At 45.7% G+C, this 16,371-nt stretch overlaps 1 protein-coding gene across 1 annotated transcript in view; it reads left to right on the plus strand.

The window, feature by feature from the left end:
* The first annotated feature begins 603 nt into the window (after nucleotides 1-603).
* Nucleotides 604-16,371, plus strand: part of LOC139472250 (lactase/phlorizin hydrolase-like) — a 49,785-nt gene continuing 34,017 nt past the window's right edge. The window contains exons 1-9 of the mRNA XM_071254639.1: nucleotides 604-832; nucleotides 6,279-6,409; nucleotides 7,730-7,984; nucleotides 8,670-8,853; nucleotides 10,749-10,982; nucleotides 12,848-12,977; nucleotides 14,683-14,831; nucleotides 15,214-15,552; nucleotides 16,114-16,244. Coding sequence (XP_071110740.1) covers nucleotides 679-832; nucleotides 6,279-6,409; nucleotides 7,730-7,984; nucleotides 8,670-8,853; nucleotides 10,749-10,982; nucleotides 12,848-12,977; nucleotides 14,683-14,831; nucleotides 15,214-15,552; nucleotides 16,114-16,244 — 1,707 coding nt within the window. The 5' untranslated portion in view covers nucleotides 604-678. The remainder of the gene's footprint in view (nucleotides 833-6,278; nucleotides 6,410-7,729; nucleotides 7,985-8,669; nucleotides 8,854-10,748; nucleotides 10,983-12,847; nucleotides 12,978-14,682; nucleotides 14,832-15,213; nucleotides 15,553-16,113; nucleotides 16,245-16,371) is intronic.

Genomic DNA, 16,371 nt, shown 5'->3' on the forward strand with positions numbered 1-16,371 from the left:
ATATTGATGTATATGTTGATTTGAATGTTTTAGTTAATTTTATCTGTAATATCTTGCAAAAACGTCCTGTCCTTTATGACAGGTATAGGACCGCTATCGTCGCCATGTGGGTGAAATACCAGCGTTACATTTTGACTCACTCACTCACTCTTCTGCCGCACATACATCAACTATAAAACGTCAAAGCCAGAAAATAACCAGTCTCGATTATCTGCGGGAAGATTCCATTGCATATGGTAGTGAAGCGACCAGACCTGATTGTCTGCCGGGCTGTGACAGAGCAAAAATAGCGTTGACCATGAAGATGGCTGTGGATGGAATCTTTCCAGGTTTTATCCATCGTGTTTACACGTGATCACACGATCACCTCCTAGGTTCAAAAGATCTATTCTACTCCCACAGGGGTCGTGTTGCTCACGGTGAGTGTATATATCGACATATATGCTAATTTATACGCAACCGAAGCACGGCTGACAAACAGATTTTCGTACCAATAAAGCGTCCTGTTTTACAGGCCTTATTCCCCTCCACGTGACCTCGTGTCAAGGCCAAACGGGCGTTAACTATGTGCAACCGAACTTCAGCACAGTGTTCACACTCCAACCGCCGCAGCCATGTCACCATCCTGAGACACAGAGAGAGACACAGTTGCTGCTGGTTGCACACAAAACTTTGAAAATGAACGCACGTGTGCTGTTGTTGGTCCTTTGTCAGTTTGTCGTCTCACGGTGTCACCTGAACGAAGAATACTACTTCGGGCAGTTCCCAGCGGGGTTTGTGTGGGGGGCCGGGACCTCGGCCACTCAGACAGAGGGAGCTTGGAGAACCCAGGGTGAGTTCAGATTGAAGCGAATGGTAAATCGGAAAGACCGGTGCTACGTCGGAATTCATCGTGTGATAAATCAGATTGGATGAGATGGAAGTTCGGATTGCGTTGTAGATTAAATTCGGATCGAATCGGGTGATGATTTCGGAATGCATCTGAGTGGAATGCGTTGGTGCGTAAGTCCCTTTTCTTCGTAATGTAACTTCCGATTGAAACGGATGATAGTTTCGGAATGCATCTTTTAGTAAGTCGGAATGCATCGTAGAGAAAGTCGGATGTCGTCGTTGTGTAAGTTCGGATTGAATCGGATGATAATTTTGGAATGTATTTGATGGTAAGACGGAATGCATGGGATCACTTTGAGTCAGTTCGGCTGAATTTCCACTGGCTGTGTGGTGAGCAGCTATTATTCAGTGAACGTGAAGAGTTCAGGACCAACTCCATTCATTACTGTCTTGACTGAATGCTTCAATGAATGGTACGAGAGAAAGGTGCCTTCATTAACGTTTATTTCTCTGTTGTTTAACGCCGCGATCAGCCATATTCCAGGTATATGACGTCGGTCCGTAAATAATCGAACCTGGACAAGACAAGAAAAAATAGCACAATAGCATAAAACCTAAAACGAACAAGCACGGCTTGTTTAGCTGTACATGTGTCTGATTTTGTTGTTTGCGGAGTTACATAACAAACAAAACCCCGACTATTACTTTGTTAGCGTTATTAGCCTTGTCAGTTGGCTGTCATTAATTATATGTAAGAGTTGTTCTGTCAGTGTACACGTGTGATATTCTGGGACGGTGGCTGGTTCTCATAAGTACACGCGATAGAACTCTTTGCATAATCATAAGAAATATCAATTGTACGACTTAGGCTGTTTCATAAGCATATGTGTATGAATCACTATCAAATAGCGATGTAACCAGGTGTTTGCGAAAACCTGGGTGTATCCGGCCCCGTCACATTCACATGCAAATGCAATCTATTTTTTGCATTTGAAAGCAAACTACGGAACATATGGGATCAAGACGAGATCAATGCATCAGACATTTTGTCTATGATCCGTCAATTGTGGAAATGCATAAACAATGAACAAGAAGCAGCATGCGCCATGTTACACACAGAAAGCTGAACCATACCTTAAAGAAAACAAGAAAAGGTCAGGTGACATCGCCACTGAAACACGCCATATATTAAGGTAAATAGGCACATTTACGTCTAGACATTCATCTACAGGACAACCCGGTATAACGAGCGCGCCTCGTGACCTGCATATCCAACTCAGTTATCCCGAACACCAACAAACCGTGTAGACAGCGCACGAACACTCGGTGTAAATAAAAACGACAAAATCCTTTCTCTATTCACAATTGTGAAATCTCTTCTAAAAGCAAAGTCGATTGTGCGTCTCTGACTATATAATGAGCAGGTGTTTATGAATCACATCACATAGCTGTCAAGCCCTGGATGTCTAAATGAGTTTTTAATGGCCTTAGAGAGCATGTATTCTGAAAAAATTATATTCTTATCTACATTTTATATGAATGCGTGAGAATGTCCCAACCTTGGGTGTGAGCGTGACAAAGGTGATAAATGCGTGAGACTCACGCGAGATGCGTGAGAGTTGACAGGTATCAAATAGTAATGATACAACGTGTTCGCAAAAAGGTGAGCGCATCTTGCCCCACCGGTGGTACCCGCGACAAATACAAGCAAAGGCAAGTCAATGTTCTCCTGAAAAAAACACGGGAACATGTAGTACCTGTCAAAATAGTGAATTGCTTGGCGTAATTTTTGTCACTGATGCGGATATGTTTTGCAACAATGTCTCCTGTCAACAGTTATGCAAGTTTACTAGTTCACGTAAACATTGTGCTTCGTTCACACTTCACGCCTACTTCACGCAATTTTTACTGCGAGGTTAGTCATGGGATCACCGGCGGGATGTTCCATTGTGCGACTTCAGTAAAAACCATCCATATCTATACATCAGACAAGGGGAATAGTTTCGTATTTCGGTTCAGTGACTACCCATTTCAGCTCAAGTCAGACGTTATCATTTTATCATTAACAGTCTCCGAAACAAGTCACCTGAAACTTTACATGCTGTTTTCGATTTAAGGATTTTGTTATCACTACACCAGTTTCATAATCGACAGGGGCGGTTGGGTAGCCTTGTGGTTAAAGCGTTCACCCGTCACTCCGGAGACCCGGGTTCGATTCCCGACATGGGTACAATGTGTGAAGCCCATTTCTGGTGCCCCCCACCGTGATATTGCTGGAATATTGCTCAAAAGCTGAGTAAAACCATACTCACACATAATCGACAATTGAATTCTTTTAATTACTTGAATTCATTTATTGATTTATTGCACTTCATACTTGTCTGAATTAGTCTTCACTGCTGAACATTCCTAAAACATGATATGCTGCAGTAAAATCACAACTCAACGACTTCTGAACGTAGGTGTAGTGAGTGCCGTTTAACACCGCAGAGCGTGGCTAATTCTTTGACTGTATATGTCAGACTTAACCTCCGACACCATGGTCCAAGAATGTATAAGCATTAGTATAACCAATGACGTCATTTCCAGCGGTGAAGGTTTTAATAGATCTTTGGTTCGGAAGAGGACAATTTTAGTTATGGTTGTGTGAACTTAAAATCGCCCTTTGGAGCACCATCCGAGAACACAGTCCTACTTATACGGCTGTCGACAGCAGTGGCTACGACACCAACATCATTTAGTTACTGGTGAAGAGTGAACAGTTATGTGCTAACATTGAACACTATTGTCATTAGTAAGTTTGTTCTTGGATGCCTCAGCTGGTATCAAGTTTGTTCTCGGGGGCCTCAGCTGGTATCAAGTTTGTTCTCGGGGACCTGAGCTGGTATCAAGTTTGTTCTCGGGGACCTCCGCTTGTATCAAGTTTGTTCTCGGGGGCCTCAGCTAGTATCAAGTTTGTTCTCGGGGGCCTCAGCTGGTATCAAGTTTGTTCTCGGGGACCTGAGCTGGTATCAAGTTTGTTCTCGGGGACCTCAGCTAGTATCAAGTTTGTTCTTGGATGCCTCAGCTGGTATCAAGTTTGTTCTCGGGGGCCTCAGCTGGTATCAAGTTTGTTCTCGGGGGCCTCAGCTTGTATCAAGTTTGTTCTTGGATGCCTCAGCTGGTATCAAGTTTGTTCTCGGGGGCCTCAGCTGGTATCAAGTTTGTTCTCGGGGACCTGAGCTGGTATCAAGTTTGTTCTCGGGGACCTCAGCTTGTATCAAGTTTGTTCTCGGGGGCCTCAGCTAGTATCAAGTTTGTTCTCGGGGGCCTCAGCTGGTATCAAGTTTGTTCTCGGGGACCTGAGCTGGTATCAAGTTTGTTCTCGGGGACCTCAGCTAGTATCAAGTTTGTTCTCGGGGGCCTCAGCTGGTATCAAGTTTGTTCTCGGGGGCCTCAGCTGGTATCAAGTTTGTTCTCGGGGGCCTCAGCTGGTATCAAGTTTGCCCTTTGTGTCCTCTGCTTGTGTCAAGTTTGTTCTTGTTGGCCTGCGCTGGTATCAAGTTTGTTCTTGAAGACCTCAGCTGTTATTATTTTCTTGAGGGTCTCGGCTGGTATCAAGTGCACAAACTCAATATAGGCTTCACGTTTTCATAACATTTATCTAACTCTGACACTTTTACTGATGTTCTGGATGTGGTTTCCCGCACGTGCCCGTGTTCATTCAACTGTGACACTATGACCACAGTACCACACTGTTGGACTTTTTTTCGAGTGTTTGTTTTGTATCGTTTTCTTTCGAATTGTGAGCTAATAAGGCTAAGGCTAAGATCGCGCCGGTAAGATCACGTCAGTTCAATGTAATGCAACAACTGGAGGCAAAGAAAATGTTATCACGACCTGAATATATATGATCATGTGTATCTGGTTTAGTTGGATACCATACAAACGATTGTGACGACTTGAATCATCTTCCCGATGCAAGAGTGTCCATTGGCCAAAAGCAAAGCCTAGTTTCTACCCATGCCATGTCAAACCTGATCGTGTTGGCTTGATCGTATTGGCTTGATCGTGTTGGCTTGATCGTGTTGGCTTGATCGTGTTGGCTTGATCGTGTTGGCTTGATCGTGGCGCATCCCGTGGATGACGCGAGTTGTGTCCCTTGCGATGGAAACGCGACATCCAATAAGATCGTTGTTCTTATTTCGAATGGACTTCACAAAGATGACTGCCATAGGCAGACGACCTGGACAATCAGAAAACGAAAGGATTTGAGGTTCATTCCTGACAGGCAAACAAAATGACAGATTACCACAGTAAAGATACTTATTACTGCCCCATGTCGAACTTAGAAAAGAATAACAGAGACATACAGACGAGTGGCACTACACACTCTCAAGAAACACTACAACTTAACACGCTGCAATATGACACTGCATCTCAGTCACTGCGATAGGCGTTCATTACAAAAACATTAAGTTTTCATTCAATTATATAATATCCCACGACTGAAAACTTTGAACCACGAGACGAAAATATATGATTTTGCTTTAGCTTCAGTTTTAAATGTTTTAGAATATAATGAAACAGTTAGACAGTCTAGTTTGTATAATCTGTATATCTGTATATGTTTGAGGTGTTTGACAGGACGTGTAAGCTGGTGTTCTGGATACAGTATATGTTTGAGGTGTTTGACAGGACGTGCAGTCTGCTGTTCAGGATACAGTATATGTTTAAGGTGTTTGACAGGACGTGTAATCTGCTGTTCTGGATACAGTATATGTTTGAGGTGTTTGACAGGACGTGTAATCTGCTGTTCTGGTTACAGGATATGTTTGAGGTGTTTGACAGAACGTGTTATCTGCTGTTCTGGATACAGTATATGTTTGAGGTGTTTGACAGGACGTGTAATCTGCTGTTCTGGATACAGTATATGTTTGAGGTGTTTGACAGGACGTGTAGTCTGCTGTTCTGGATACAGTATATGTTTGAGGTGTTTGACAGGACGTGTAATCTGCTGTTCTGGATACAGTATATGTTTCAGGTGTTTGACAGGACGTGTTATCTGCTGTTCTGGATACAGTTTATGTTTGAGGTGTTTGACAGGACGTGTAATCTGCTGTTCTAGATACGGTATATGTTTGAGGTGTTTGACAGGACGTGTAAGCTGGTGTTTTGGATACAGCATATGTTTGAGGTGTTTGACAGGGCGTGTAATCTGCTGTTCTGGATGCAGTTTATGTTTGAGGTGTTTGATAGGACGTGTAATCTGCTGTTCTGGATACAGTATATGTTTGAGGTGTTTGACAGGACGTGTTATCTGCTGTTCTGGATACAATATATGTTTGAGGTGTTTGACAGGACGTGTTATCTGCTGTTCTGGATAAGTATATGTTTCAGGTGTTTGACAGGACGTGTAGTCTGCTGTTCTTGATACAGTATATGTTTGAGGTGTTTGACTGTTCCAGGACGAGGCCCAAGTGTTTGGGACACCTACTCACGCGCACCTGGCCACACCCGCGGGGGCGCCACCCCTGACGTCTCCGCCGACGGCTACAACCACTACATCGAGGACATCGAGCTGCTGAAGAGCCTCGGCGTATGTACAGAGTATCACATTCCCCATCCCGTGTCCACCCAGTGTATACTGTACCAGGGAACATGTAGGGTACTGGGACGGGTACTTGAGTCCTTAAGTATCTCCACCCGACTCGTGATCCACAACTCCAATGCGGTTTTATCTGAATAATGTATATGTATTTGGTGATTGAGATCGGACATACGAAACCTGCTTCTTTCATTATGATGTAAGGGATAGGAACATACTCCGGATCCTGGCGGTTACCTGGACATTTTGTGTCAAATATTCATACCCGACTCGTGATCCACAACTCCAATACGGTTTTATCTGAATAATGTATATGTATTTGGTGATCGAGATCGGACATACGAAACCTGCTTCTTTCATTATGATGTAAGGGATAGGAACATACTCCGGATCCTGGCGGTTACCTGGACATTTTGTGTCAAATATTCAGAGTTGCAGTTACATGTCACGACTGAAGGTCAAATAAAACACGATAGCTCTGCTAGGTTTTTTTAAATGTTGCCGACCTAAAATATATCAAACATGTCAACACGTTGTAACCAAATGCCCATCGTTTTTTTTTCTTCACTTGTTTCCCGTCATGCACTACAGTTGACTTCATCTCTAAGATATTTAGTTGATCAATAAGAACCTCATTAAAATCAGATCTGGCACTCCGATACGATACCAACACGTCGCGAGGACATGTGACCAATGCTCCATGGAATCAGTAACCAGCCAATCAGCGTCAAGGCGGGCGAAGCATTCAAAACAACATGTCGAAAACTCGAAAACTACGGAAACTTCCGAAAGGCAGTATCTAGGTCCACGGTGTATGTACGCCCTGTCATGTCTGAGCGTCAAGGAGTCTGTGTACTCAATTTACCTTTTGGCTTACATCTGACTGTCTCAAAACCCGTTCCAAGTTTCATTTAGATTGTCAAAGTCAACGTTTGGCTAGATGTTAATATGTGAGACAGACAGTACAACCGAAGCTCATATACGGGAGCTTCCGATTCAAACGCCCAGAGCAAAACCAGTGGGTTATATCATATATCTGAGGAAAGCCACATCACCTAAATTCCCCGTGCAAAGTCGCGTCCATTGGGTGTTCCGGGATCCTATGATGGTGGATTCAAACTCACTCACTCACTCACTCACTCACTTCACTCACTCACTCACTCACTCACTCACTCACTCACTCACTCACTCACTTCACTCACTCACTCACTCACTCACTCACTCACTCACTCACTCACTCACTTCACTCACTCACTCACTTCACTCACTCACTCACTTCACTCACTCACTCACTCACTCTTGTTGGTGCAGGTGTCCTCCTACCATCTGTCGCTGTCCTGGTCTCGCCTCTACCCGGAAGGTGCGGGAACCCTGAATCAGGATGGCGTAAAGTACTACACAGAGCTGCTGCAGGCGTTGAGGGACGCCCACATAGAGCCTTATGTGACGCTGTACTACTTGGACCTCCCCGAGGCCCTGGAGAGGACAGGAGGCTGGCTGAATGAGGACACCGTCGAAAACTTCACGGCGTATGCCGAACAATGTTTTAATCTTTTTGGATCAAATGTATGTGAACCCAACTCTAGATGTCACTGATTTATGCAACACGGGTCGGACTATAATCCTCCTTGTGAGGGTTTTATGAGCAAAATCCTGCGTGTGAAGTTATTTGACTAATGTTAGGTAGAATAGCTCTTCAGCAACCCATGCTTGCTGTAAAAGGCGACTAAGCCTGTCGTAAGAGACGACTAACGGGCTCGGAGGGTCAGGCTTACTGACTTGTTGATTCATTTCATCGTATCCCAATTGCGTGGATCGATGCTCATGATGTCAATCACTGGATTGTCTGGTCCAGACTCGATTATTTACAAAGCGCCGTCATATAGCTGTAATATTGCTGAGTGCGGCGTTAAACAACAAAGAAACAAACAAACATGAGCCATGGCAAATTAACTAAAGTCATAAGACAGAAATCGGTTATTCTTTAACTTCTTTTGAGTGGTATTTACTGAATGCTTTGAAAAACATATACACAAGGAATGACGAGTTGTAATTACGATCTCTAAATGAGTTTTCATTATACGCTTTCATAGCCCTTCGCGGAATTTGTCGGCGATTCACAGCTGTAATACAGCACACATGCGCTGACTACAGTATATCGTATATACTACATTCGTATTGAATAGCAGATAGAGAGTATATGATAACCATGATATTGACCGTTACTTCAGAGCTGCGCTCGTGGTTCCAGGTGACGTACTGGATCACAATGCATGACCCACACACCGTGGCCTGGAGGGGGTACGGCGAGGCGTCCGCTCCCCCGGGGAAGTGGGAACCAGGGACCAACCCCTACATCGCCGCCAGACACCTCATCCTGGCCCATGCTCGTGCTCTAAGTGTCTACAAGAACATGAATGAATCTTTGTCCGGAGGTAACACTATCTGTGCGACATGTGTAACATAAGAGCATGTATGTATTGACAGACGGAGGTAACACTATCTGTGTGACATGTGTAACATAAGTGCATGTATGTGCTGACAGACGTAGGTAACACTATCTGTGTGGCATGTGTAACATAAGAGCATGTATGTACTGACAGACGTAGGTAACACTATCTGTGTGACATGTGTAACATAAGAGTATGTATGTACTGACAGACGGAGATAGCACTATCTGTGTGGCATGTGTAACATAAGAGTATGTATGTATTGACAGACGGAGGTAACACTATCTGTGTGACATGTGTAACATAAGAGCATGTATGTACTGACAGACGGAGGTAACACTATCTGTGTGACATAAGAGTATGTATGTATTGACAGACGGAGGTAACACTATCTGTGTGACATGTGTAACATAAGAGCATGTATGTACTGACAGACGGAGGTAACACTATTTGTGTGACATGTGTAACATAAGAGCATGTATGTACTGACAGACGGAGGTAACACTATCTGTGTGACATGTGTAACATAAGAGCATGTATGTACTGACAGACGGAGGTAACACTATCTGTGTGGCATGTGTAACATAAGAGCATGTATGTGCTGACAGACGGAGGTAACACTATCTGTGTGACATGTGTAACATAAGAGCATATATGTGCTGACAGACGGAGGTAACACTATCTGTGTGGCATGTGTAACATAAGAGCATATATGTGCTGACAGACGGAGGTAACACTATCTGTGTGGCATGTGTAACATAAGAGCATGTATGTGCTGACAGACGGAGGTAACACTATCTGTGTGACATGTGTAACATAAGAGCATGTATGTGCTAACAGACGGAGGTAACACTATCTGTGTGACATGTGTAACATAAGAGCATGTATGTACTGACAGACGGAGGTAACACTATCTGTGGGGCATGTGTAACATAAGAGCATGTATGTACTGACAGACGTAGGTAACACTATCTGTGGGGCATGTGTAACATAAGAGCATGTATGTACTGACAGACGGAGGTAACACTATCTGTGTGACATGTGTAACATAAGAGCATGTATGTACTGACAGACGTAGGTAACACTATCTGTGTGACATAAGAGTATGTATGTACTGACAGACGGAGGTAACACTATCTGTGTGGCATGTGTAATATAAGAGCATGTATGTACTGACAGACGGATCACATCATACTCACTCACTCACTCACTCACTCACTCACTCACTCACTCACTCACTCACGTACGGCATCCGCTGGTCCGCTGGACTGTGGATTGATTCCCTGCGAGCCTGGTGCGCGGAGAATCCGTGCTCCTGATCATGATATATATGAACTACAGTTCCAAATGACTTTAAACCTGCTTACACTGGACTAGTGAGTAGGATACGATTAATACTATTTGTAATTGTCAGTTACCTCCTGTATGAATGAATGTTTCAATGTGTTCAGGGTGTGGTTTCTCTTGACTGTGAAGACTAGGTGTTAAAGTGCTGGATCGTGGCGCGCAAGTCCTGGGTTCGATTCCCAAAGTGAGAACAATGTTTGAAATCCCTCCAGGTGTCCTAAGCTGTGATATTGCTGGAATATCGCTAAAAACAGCGTAAAACAACAGATAGCTCATTTCTATATTATCCAAACATAAAAATAATTGAATAACACAACGTGGTCGCATTTAGGGAATAAGTACACCGATATGTAGACATTTAAAGAACAAATTACACACATATTTAGACATTTAGGGAATAAATACATCTATATTTAGGCATTTAGGCAAGAATTGCACCTATATTTAGATAACTAAAATACCCTTTATTGTTTCGTGTCACACAAACATGCCATGTAACTTGTCATGCAACTATGTTTTTCTTTATGTTACAGGTCAAATAGGCATCTCCTTAAGCACCGACGTGTTCGAGCCCGAAGATCCGACACACTCAGGCGACCTTCTAAGTGCCGAGAGAGCCAGACAATTTCACATTGGATGGTTCGCCAATCCCATATTTCACGGGCAGTACCCGGATGTAATGACATCTCAAATCGAGGCTAAAAGTAACCAGATGGGAAAACCCTCCCGGCTTCCTGACATTCGGGCAGCTCTTCAGAGTATCCCAAGTGAGGACACACATCGGTCTGATAGCACGTGGTGTTTCTCACCATTGATATGGTTTCCCCATACAATAATTCCACATATATATGTAGGTCATGCTGATGTAGACTCAGTGAGTTGCTATCCGTGTCCATCCGCTCCTCACAAGCACATAAGTAAAAGCGACAAAACCATTTTCATAATCATAAGAAAGCAATTGTTCAATTCCGATTATATCATACGCATGTGTTTATGAATCATTTTCAAACAGTGATGATACCGGATGTTTGGGAAAAGGTTAGCCTATCCTGTCCCACCCGTGTCACCCGTCACAAAACCTAGTCAGTTGTTCACTGAAAAAGACACAGGAACATTTGGTGCGAGTACAAACATGGGGTTGTATCGGACATCATGGTCACTGAAGCGACAAATTTGTAACTGTCCTCCACATGTCTACCATATAACGTTTTGAAAGCTTCACGAAGGCCTTGATGTTGGAACCCTGATCAAACATATTGTGAGCAAGACAACTCTTTGAAATCTTCCTCGAAAGAACATGTTAGATTTTATCTCAAAAGTTGTGACAGTTTGATACAAAAATGTTGACTGTTGGAAAGTTGTCATCCCTCTTGTCACTCGGTCTTGTGGGGAGTCTTGTCACTCGGTCTTGTGGAGAGTCTTGTCACTCGGTCTCGTGGAGAGTCTTGTCACTCGGTCTTGTGGAGAGTGTTTGTCACTCGGTCTCGTGGAGAGTCTTGTCACTCGGTCTCGTGGAGAGTCTTGTCACTCGGTCTCGTGGAGAGTCTTGTCACTCGGTCTTGTGGAGAGTCTTGTCACTCGGTCTTGTGGCGAGTCTTGTCACTCGGTCTCGTGGAGAGTCTTGTCACTCGGTCTCGTGGAGAGTCTTGTCACTCGGTCTTGTGGAGAGTCTTGTCACTCGGTCTCGTGGAGAGTCCTGTCACTCGGTCTTGAGGAGAGTCTTGTCACTCGGTCTCGTGGAGAGTCTTGTCACTCGGTCTCCTGGAGAGTCTTGTCACTCGGTCTCGTGGAGAGTCTTGTCACTCGGTCTTGTGGAGAGTCTTGTCACTCGGTCTTGTGGAGAGTCTTGTCACTCGGTCTCGTGGAGAGTCTTGTCACTCGGTCTTGTGGAGAGTCTTGTCACTCGGTCTTGTGGAGAGTCTTGTCACTCGGTCTCGTGGAGAGTCTTGTCACTCGGTCTTGTCACTCGGTCTTGTGGAGAGTCTTGTCACTCGGTCTTGTGGAGAGTGTTTGTCACTCGGTCTTGTGGAGAGTCTTGTCACTCGGTCTTGTGGAGAGTCTTGTCACTCGGTCTCGTGGACAGTCTTGTCACTCGGTCTTGTGGAGAGTCTTGTCACTCGGTCTTGTGGAGAGTCTTGTCACTCTGTCTCGTGGAGAGTCTTGTCACTCGGTCTTGTGGAGAGTCTTGTCACTCGGTCTTGTGGAGAGTCTTGTCACTGAATCTTTATGCATACATCCAAGTATGATGCAGATTAGGCGTTCTCACTGGTCTCCTTTAGTTCTGGTTCAGATGGGTAAATCAGTGGAAGTGAATTGGCCATTTGAAGATTATTGAACGATATCAGATCATCAGTATATCCGAAGCTTAAGTTAAACTTCTTGGCTTCGAAGTCCCCAATCCGAGCTGATATCCAGATACATATACATTAAGAAAAAGATCAGCAAGAAGGAGAGCTCAATCGGTGCCCATGGGGATGCCTTCTTCTTGCCTAAATATCTTAACCAAAAATACTTTTACACGGTATTAATCCAAACAGTATTAATTCCACTTGCCATATATGAATAGTATGTATGAAGGCTGTTATTGTCAACAACAGAGCACAGGATAGTGTAACTTATTTTTCTTGAACAGATTCGGGTGAAACTGACTTTCTCGTCGTGACCTACACCTCATCGTATCACGTGACCCACGAGGAACGGCCAAATATTGAAGCGAGTTATGAGGACGACCAGGACATCCGTAGGACGGAGAAGTGGTCAGAGTAAGTATATGTGTATATTTCTCTATGTATACGTATATGATGCAAGGTCAAGGTCAAGGTATGCATATAGGGACGACGTCAGTAAAATCTGGGAGAACGAATTTAAAGAGGGAGTAGGCCTAGGTTAACTGATGATTCCTGCGAGTTTGATTCAGGGATCTCTTTTGGTAGTCTGGCGCATTAATTTTATGATGCAAAGCTGTCAAGCAGTGGATTTTTATTGAAAATAATTAAGACTTTGGATAGGGCGGCGTGGCGGCGAGATGGCTTGGTTGTGGGATGGGAGTGGTGGGGAGATTGGAGTGGTGGGGAGATGGGGGTGGTGGGGAGATGGGAGCGTTTGGGAAATGGGAGCGTTGGGGAGATGGGCGTGGTGGGGAGATGGGCGTGGTAGGGAGATGGGCGTGGTGGTGAGATGGGAGTTGTGGAGAGATGGGCGTGGTGGTGAGATGGGAGTGGTGGGGAGGTGGGAGTGGTGGGGAGGTGGGGATGGTGGGGAGATGGGAGTGGTGGGGAGGTGGGGGTGGTGGGGAGATGGGAGAGTTGGGGTGATGGGCGTGGTGGGGAGATGGGCGTGGTGGGGAGATGGGCGTGGTGGGAATGTGGGAGTGGTGGGGAGGGGGTGGTGGGGAGATGGGAGTGGTGGGGAGATGGGAGTGGTGGGGAGGTGGGAGTGGTGGGGAGGGGGTGGTGGGGAGATGGGAGTGGTGGGGAGATGGGAGAGTTGGGGTGATGGGAGTGGTGGGGAGATGGACGTGGTGGGGAGATGGGCGTGGTGGGGAGATTGGAGTGTTGGGGATGTGGGAGCGTTGTGGTGATGGGCGTGGTAGAGGGATGGGAGTGGTGGGGAGATGGGAGTTGTGGAGAGATGGGAGTGGTGGTGCGAATGGAGTTGTGGAGAGATGGGCGTGGTGGTGAGATGGGAGTTGTGGAGGGATGGGAGTGGTGGGGAGATGGGAGTTGTGGAGAGATGGGAGTTGTGGAGAGATGGGAGTTGTGGAGAGATGGGCGTGGTGGGGAGATGGGAGTTGTGGAGAGATGGGAGTTGTGGAGAGATGGGAGTTGTGGAGAGATGGGAGTGGTGGTGAGATGGGAGTGGTGGGGAGATGGGCGTGGTGGTGAGATGGGAGTTGTGGAGAGATGGGAGTTGTGGAGAGATGGGAGTGGTGGGGAGATGGGAGTTGTGGAGAGATGGGCGTGGTGGAGAGATGGGAGTTGTGGAGAGATGGGAGTTGTGGAGAGATGGGAGTGGTGGGGAGATGGGAGTTGTGGAGAGATGGGCGTGGTGGAGAGATGGGAGTTGTGGAGAGATGGGCGTGGTGGAGAGATGGGAGTTGTGGAGAGATGGGCGTGGTGGGGAGATGGGAGTTGTGGAGAGATGGGCGTGGTGGGGAGATGGGAGTTGTGGAGAGATGGGCGTGGTGGAGAGATGGGAGTTGTGGAGAGATGGGCGTGGTGGAGAGATGGGAGTTGTGGAGAGATGGGAGTTGTGGAGAGATGGGAGTTGTGGAGAGATGGGCTTGGTGGGGAGATGGGCGTGGTGGTGAGATGGGAGTGGTGCAGGCTTTACAATTTGTTATACGACACATCTTTTAAGACACTCGGGCGTGAGAGGAAAATTAATGATGAATATTATATGAACATGAGTGATGACACGTACAGGTTCGAGTGGGCAGTGTCATGTATGTACGGTGTCCTGTTTCAGAGATGGTGTAAGAAACGCCTTAAAATGGTTGAATGGAAAATACAACGTCACTGTCCACGTAACCGGAAGCGTCGCAACTAACAATGCGACGCTTAAAGATGCCCATGGCATCCATTACTTCAAATGGCACATTGATCAAGTTTTGAAAGGTACTTCGCAAGTTTCTATGAACTAATCTGTGATTTACTGACCTGCGACATCGATTAGAAGAAACGCACAACTGTCCACACATTCCCGGAGTACTTGGTGTTTCTTCAACTCATTCCCTGCTGCAAGTAAAGCAAACATGATATCTGCAACAATAAGTCGACACGTAGAAATGCGAACGTGCAGATTTAAGAAGGATTCATATGACATAATGATAATACATACACTATATATTAAACAATAACGCGTTATAAAGAGTGCGCCAATGGCCACGAGATGTGTGATATGATTTATCAGACTTTGTTGATTAAGCATTAAACTGCATTGAATACGTTTATTACGACGACCTTGACTTAAACGACGCCATCTTGAATATTCTTGCAGCAATAAACCTGGACAGTTGCAACATCACCGGCTACGTCGCCAGGCCATTACTGGACGGCTTCCAATGGTCTGAAGGCTACCATACGAAAGGAGGACTGTTCTCGGTAGACTTCTCAGATCCCGCGAGACCACGTACACCGCGTGCCTCCTCTCGCCATTTCTCGCAGATAGTGGGAGACAACGGGATTCTGCCCGGGTATCGCGGTCTAGGGGGCGTGGCGTCCGGCATCGTGGCGTATGAGGATGACACGGAGATCTACTTTGACGACTTCCCCGAGGACTTTGTGTGGGCTGCTGCCACCTCGGCGTATCAGATCGAAGGAGCGTGGAATGAGGACGGTAGGTGGGAAGATTGCTTGTATACACACACGGGAAGTGAGTTGCAGGTGCTGTGAGAATGCGGGGCATGATAACAGCGCCACCTATATGTATTCAGTGAGGTGAGGTGAACTGGTGTTTAAAGTCGCGTCCAAGATCACTTGCGACTTGCATGCACGCGAGCGTGCGTACGTGTGTGTGTTTATAGTGCTAGCACACATACCATGCCGCTGTTTAACATGAATGCCACGCCCAGACAGGTCCGTTATGCCGAGCGCCAGACAGGGCAACTTCATGTACCATCTCATAGCTTCTTTTGGTATGAAGCGGTCAGGGATCTAACCCCGGACCTTCCGCACTCCGGGCGGACGCTCAACCACTTGACCATGCTCGGAGGCGGTCCACGTGCATTTAGTAGTAGTAGTAGTAGTAGTAGTAGTAGTAGTAGTAGTAGTAGTAGTAGTACCTTATACTTTACCTTTCTGACTTTACTGTACACCATTTGCATTTACACCAGCAGAATCAAGCCGACGGTCATCCTTGATGTATCTGTAGCTGTACCTGTTTTTACATATGTTGCAGGTAAGGGAGAGAGCATTTGGGACCGACTGGTGCACACACCTGGCAACGTCTACAACAACGACACCGGCGACGTCGCCTGCGACAGCTACAACAAATACAAAGAAGACGTGAAGCTCCTGAAGAATCTGCATGTATGAAGACATGATATGGATAACACCTTCTTTGTTGTTTGTAGCGACCTTTCACGATTTGAAAATCCATCGATATGTGCTAATACTCCATGCTGACACGATTGCGTAGCTCTTGTATTTAGAGGAC

Source organism: Haliotis cracherodii, unplaced genomic scaffold (genome assembly GCF_022045235.1).
Source record: "Haliotis cracherodii isolate W230 unplaced genomic scaffold, xgHalCrac1.p SCAF_24, whole genome shotgun sequence".
Lineage (NCBI taxonomy): Eukaryota > Metazoa > Mollusca > Gastropoda > Lepetellida > Haliotidae > Haliotis > Haliotis cracherodii.